Raw genomic sequence first — 6,117 nt, forward strand, 5'->3', positions numbered from 1 at the left:
ACACATTACTTTATTAGTTGGAGTAAAATAGTATAAAATATTCGATATATATATATATATATATATATATATATATATATATATATATATATATTATATATATTATATATATTATATATTAATTGTTACGAAAATATCACGAATAAAAATATATCATTTCCTATGATAAGATATTAGATACTATCATTCTCTATGCGAAATCCCTGGATTAAAAAATCTGATAGGATCAGATAGAAAAATATTTACCTGATTCTATTGTGTTCTTGGTTTGTAAATATCAGATTGGTTATCTGAAATTTCAAATATATTTTCTATCTTTCTATATTTAATTTTTCATATAGCGCTAATGTATCATTTTTAATATATTTTTATATGGTCATATTTTATCGAAATTAATAAGATTCATGCTTTTGGTTCGTAAATATCAGATTGGTTGTCTGAAATTTCAGATACAGATTTTCTATCTTTCTGTATCTAAATTTTTCATATAGCTTATGTATCAGCTTTAATATATTTTTATTACAGACGTATACACTTCTTAAATTTTTTATATATGATATATATTACTTTTTATAACAGAAACTATTCGAAAATTGTAGATTATTTGATTCCAATATCATATCACATATAAAAATTCTCACTAGCACTGGTCGGACTCGAACTTGGACTCTGAGGCATATCCGCGGATTATAAGTCTGTTGCTTTAAACACTACCCCACTTCTTCGATCGATATAAATGTCTTACGTTTTGTCTATACGTTCGCATAGTAATCATCATATAAGAGTCCTATAGAGCTTCTATCGTAACAATATTACGCTGGTTTCTATACCGATTCTCTGGAACAATTATAAATAATGTTCTATGAGAGTACGCTTGAACCTTGAGATCTATGTAAATAAATCGCAACTTCAAGATAAAGTCTATCATTTTTTATATGAATTATACAATATACATTTTATCTTCAATTAAGGTTTCCGCTTTTGCGTAGTAATCATATCATATAAGAGTAGACTCATAGAACTCCTAACGTTTTCTATCGGAAAATACTACGCTGGTTTCTATACTGCTTCTCCGGAACAAAAACATATATAAAATTCTATAAGAGAACGCTTGAATCTTGAAACCTATGTAAATAAATCGCAACTTCACGATAAAGTCTATCGTTTTTTATATGAAATTTACAATACACATTTTATATCTTCAATTAAGATTTCCGTTTCCGCGTAGTAATTATATCATATAAAAGCAAGCTCATAAAGCTCCTATCGTTTTCTATCGGAAAATACTACGCTGATTTCTATACCGGTTCTCCAGAACGATTATATATAATATTCTATGAGAGTACGCTTAAACCTTGATACCTATGTAAATAAATCGTAACTTCACGATAAAGTCTATCATTTCTCATATGAATTTAACAATATACATATTGTGTCTTCAATTAAGATTACCGCTTTCGTGTAATAACACAGGCATACAAAAAGAAAAAAAGTTGCTGTTCGCTAGACTACACCACCATACCTATGTTTTCGGGGTCACTGGATCCGATCCGTTGTCCGTTAAACCCTATCATGTCACCATTCGTCCCTAACCTCAAAAAATACCTCAAAATCGCTGAAATTGCGTCTTTGAAGCTGAAAAATGAATACTGGCGACTGAAATCTGTAGGCAATAAGCTACTTACATGTTTTCGGGGATATTGAATTTGAATTTTGAAGTCGGATTAACCTTAACAGGTTAGAATTGCTCTTCAACTCCAAATATTATCGCAATTCTCTGTTCACTTTTTCCTATAGTATCTAACTCTTTTATCCTCAAAGGATCTATGGAGTGGCTTTCTTTTACGTTTGACTCCTTTTCGTACATTTTCTCTTTTCAAAGTCGAACAGTAGTCAGCCATCATATTTATACCCCATCTCCCTTGATAGCGACGTTCCATTACTTTTAGATCTTGGTGAAATCGTTCTCCTTGTTCCTCACTATAGTCTCCTAAATTCATTGGGAAATAATCGAGATGAAAATTCAAAAAGTGCAGCTTGAGATTCATCAAACATCCTAATTTTCCTAAGTTTTTCACCATATCCGCTATTATTTGTTCGTAGTCATCACTTTTATGATTGCCCAGAAAGTTCTGTACAACTTTCTTAAAACTAATCCACGCAGCCTTCTCATTCTGATTCATTGACTTGATGAAATTCTCATCCTTCAACATTTTTCGAATTTGTGATCCATCGAAAATGCCTTCTTTCAGTTTTGCATCAGATATTCCTGGGAATTGTTTTCCTAAATATTCGAAGCATTTTCCTTCTCCTTTGAGAGCCTTGACGAACTGCTTCATTAGACCAAGTTTTATATGAAGAGATGGGAGCAATACTTTCTTTGGATCAACCAAAAGGTTAACAATGATGTTGTTTGAACCTGGTTCAAACAAAGTTCTCTTTGGCCATATTTTCTTTTTACAGTGATTGTCACGGTCTCGACTATGTCATAAACATAAGAAGCAAGGGAAATTCGTAAAGTCTGATCGTTGGCCTAATATCATGTTCAAAATTTTAAGACCCCCACAGATTCGCCATTTATGTTCTAAATATTTAATTTTCTCTAAAGTAGTTTCTCTAAAGTAGTTTCTCTAAAGTAGTTTCTCTAAAGTAGTAGTTTTGCTCAATAATACCAACTTTCTCACCCCTATACCAGTTGCACATTCAACAGAATTGAAAAAGGATTACAATAATATGAAACTAGTTTTAGAGAAAATTAAATATTTAGAACATAAATGGCGAATCTGTGGGGGTCTTAAAATTTTGAACATGATATTAGGCCAACGATCAGACTTTACGAATTTCCCTTGCTTCTTATGTTTATGACATAGTCGAGACCGTGACAATCACTGTAAAAAGAAAATATGGCCAAAGAGAACTTTGTTTGAACCAGGTTCAAACAACATCATTGTTAACCTTTTGGTTGATCCAAAGAAAGTATTGTTCCCATATTTTCATATAAAACTTGGTCTAATGAAGCAGTTCGTCAAGGCTCTCAAAGGAGAAGGAAAATGCTTCGAATATTTAGGAAAACAATTCCCAGGAATATCTGATGCAAAACTGAAAGAAGGCATTTTCGATGGATCACAAATTCGAAAAATGTTGAAGGATGAGAATTTCATCAAGTCAATGAATCAGAATGAAAAGGCTGCGTGGATTAGTTTTAAGAAAGTTGTACAGAACTTTCTGGGCAATTATAAAAGTGATGACTACGAACAAATAGTAGCGGATATGGTGAAAAACTTAGGAAAATTAGGATGTTTGATGAATCTGAACAGAGAATTGAGATAATATTTGAAGTTGAGCAATTCTAACCTATTAAGGTTAATCCGATTTCAAAATTCAAATTCAATATCCCCAAAAACATATAAGTAGCCTATTGCCAGTGTTGTGCTCAGATGATTTTAAAATTATCTAGATAAAGATGAGATGAGAAGTTGCAAAATTCATCTTAGATAAAATAGAGATGATTTCGTTTTAATTTCATCTAGATAAAAGGTAAATTTATAGAATGATTCATCTAGATAATTTTCAGATAATTTTATTATTAAGACTATTTATGTAACAACAGTTATGGAAAAAATTATAAATAGAATATGAAAACATGTATGAACTTTAATTTATATATTTTTATTGCGTAAAAACAACAGTTTTTCAAACTGTATTATCAGATAGACGATTTCGTTTAGGTACATAAATCTGCTGTCCAAAACTAAACAGACGCTCGACTGGAACTGATGACGGCAAAGAGGTGTTACATTTAAAAAACATTTTTTTTACATTTGGATAAGAATGAAGGGAATATTGTTCCTTCGATTTTGATTCCAAATATGACAACGCCTCAATATTACTATTAATATTTGACCGCGTTAAATAAAAATTCCCTTTCTCTTATCTATTTCACGGAAAAAATAATCTTTTCCGCTGCTACCAGAAGAGGATTTATTTTCAGAAATAATATATTTTGATAATTCAAATATATCTTGTGTGTATGTGTGTGTGTGTGTGTGTGTGTGTGCGCGCGCGCGCGCGCGTGTGTGTGTGTATACCTTACTGAAAAAATCAAGCTGAGATCTTAATTGAGAACTCAATTGAAATCTCACGTGAAATTGTAACTGAGAACTCATATTAGATTTCCGCAAGATTTCACATGTAAGATCTCAATTTGAAAAGCATTCACAATTGGCCCAATTTCATTCAAATTTTATTACAATTTCATTAATATTTCAGCAATATTTTAATACAAATTTAGAAAAATTCAGTGCAAAATCATTATTAATTAAAATAGATTGAGGAAAGTATAATAAAATATTATTTTGTTTAAATAATAAGAAAAAAATACTCATTTATTCGTGAGACTCGCGTGGTTTTGATCCTATGAGGCGGTCACCATCTTTATATGACCATGCTGTTCTGATGTTTAACTTATATTGATATAATGTTGTATAAGTAATCAAAGTTTAACCTACAACATGCTCGCAAAAGAGAGAGAATATTCCTTCTTTCTATCTCGCAATATATTTTGAGTAAGGTTATGGCTAGACTCTTTTATAATTATATTAATCGCATTGTGATTGTTACATCCTTTGAAATATTTACCAGCAAATATGTCATTACACTTTTAAACGATATAAGAATATATTATAAATATAACTCACCAAGGTATCGTTACAGCGTAGTGGCATCATCAGTTCCCGTACGATTGTTCAAGTTAGACATCAGAACAACATAATCATATAAAGATGGTGGTCGCCTCACACGGGATCGAAACCACGCTATATCTCACGAATAAATATTTTTTTTTATTATTTAGACAAAATAATATTTCATTATATTTTCCTTAATCTATTTTGATTGATAATAATTTTGCACTAAATTTTTCTAAATGTGTACTAAAATACCCGTGAAAAAATGTTATATATATAATTATATATGGTTATATATAATCATATATGGTTATTAGGTGCGCAACTAAGTTCCCATTGTTTGTCAATAAATGGATCCAGCAGTAAGTGCTGGTCGATTTTGACATATCCAAAACGTCATGAACCAAGCTTAGACATATGGTAAACAAACCGCTTTGACACGTTAGTGATTTTGTTTTGGCGTCATATACTTGGTTGTGTGAAAATGTCTGATTTTGTGCCAAATAATCGTCATTTGCGGGAAGTGTTGATTTTCTTATTTCATTCGAAGAAAATGGCGGCTGAAGCGCATCGAGAGCTCCAAAAAGTTTACGGAGATGCTGCTCTAAGTGAAACAACGTGCCGTGATTGGTTTCGTCGCTTCAAACACGGTGATTTCGATGTTGACGACCGTTCGCGTGAAGGAAGGCCAAAAACCTTCGAAGACGCTGAATCGGAGGTATTGCTCGATGAGGATCCGTGCCAAACGCAAGAACAGCTTGCTTCAGCATTAGGAGTTACCCGCCAAACCATTTCCAAACGATTGCATGCGTTGGGAATGATTCAAAAGCAAGAAACTTGGATTCCTTATGATTTGAAGCCAAAGAACGTTGAGCGTCGTTTTTTCGCCTGTGAACAACTGCTCCAGCGGCAAAAAAAAAAGGGTTTTCTTCATCGCATCGTGACGGGTGATGAAAAATGGATTCATTACAGCAACCCAAAGAAAAGAAAGTCATGGGGACTGCCCGGTCATGCTTCTACGTCGTCGGCTCGGCCGAATATTCACGCTGCGCAGGTTATGCTGTGTATTTGGTGGGACCAGGTCGGTGTTATTTATTATGAGCTGTTGAAACCGAACGAAACCATCACTGGGGAACGGTATCGAATTCAATTGATGCGATTGAGCCGAGCACTGCGCGAAAAACGGCCACAATACGAGCAGAGGCACGAAATGTGATTCTACTGCATGACAACGCTCGGCTTCATGTTGCCAAACCCGTTAAAACCTACTTGGAAACGCTCAAATGGGAAGTCCTACCCCACCCGCCATATTCCCCAGATATTGCGCCGTCCGATTATTACTTGTTCCATTCGATGGCACATGGTCTGGCTGATCAGCAGTTCCGCTCATATGAAGACATCAAAAAATGGCTTGATTCGTGGATAGCCTCAC

At 33.3% G+C, this 6,117-nt stretch overlaps 1 protein-coding gene across 1 annotated transcript; it reads right to left on the minus strand.

Moving 5' to 3' along the window:
- Positions 1 to 1,781: 1,781 nt before the first annotated feature.
- On the minus strand, positions 1,782 to 2,577 carry LOC116851395. The gene is made up of 2 exons (XM_032830734.1): positions 2,567 to 2,577; positions 1,782 to 2,481 (listed from the first exon to the last, which is right to left on the minus strand). Exons 1-2 carry the CDS (start codon positions 2,575 to 2,577, stop codon positions 1,782 to 1,784), a joined length of 711 nt encoding a protein of 236 aa, XP_032686625.1.
- Positions 2,578 to 6,117: the final 3,540 nt, after the last annotated feature.

Source organism: Odontomachus brunneus, unplaced genomic scaffold, assembly GCF_010583005.1.
Source record: "Odontomachus brunneus isolate Ranch 3 - 2012 unplaced genomic scaffold, Obru_v1 Obru_scaffold_174, whole genome shotgun sequence".
Classification (NCBI taxonomy): Eukaryota; Metazoa; Arthropoda; class Insecta; order Hymenoptera; family Formicidae; genus Odontomachus; species Odontomachus brunneus.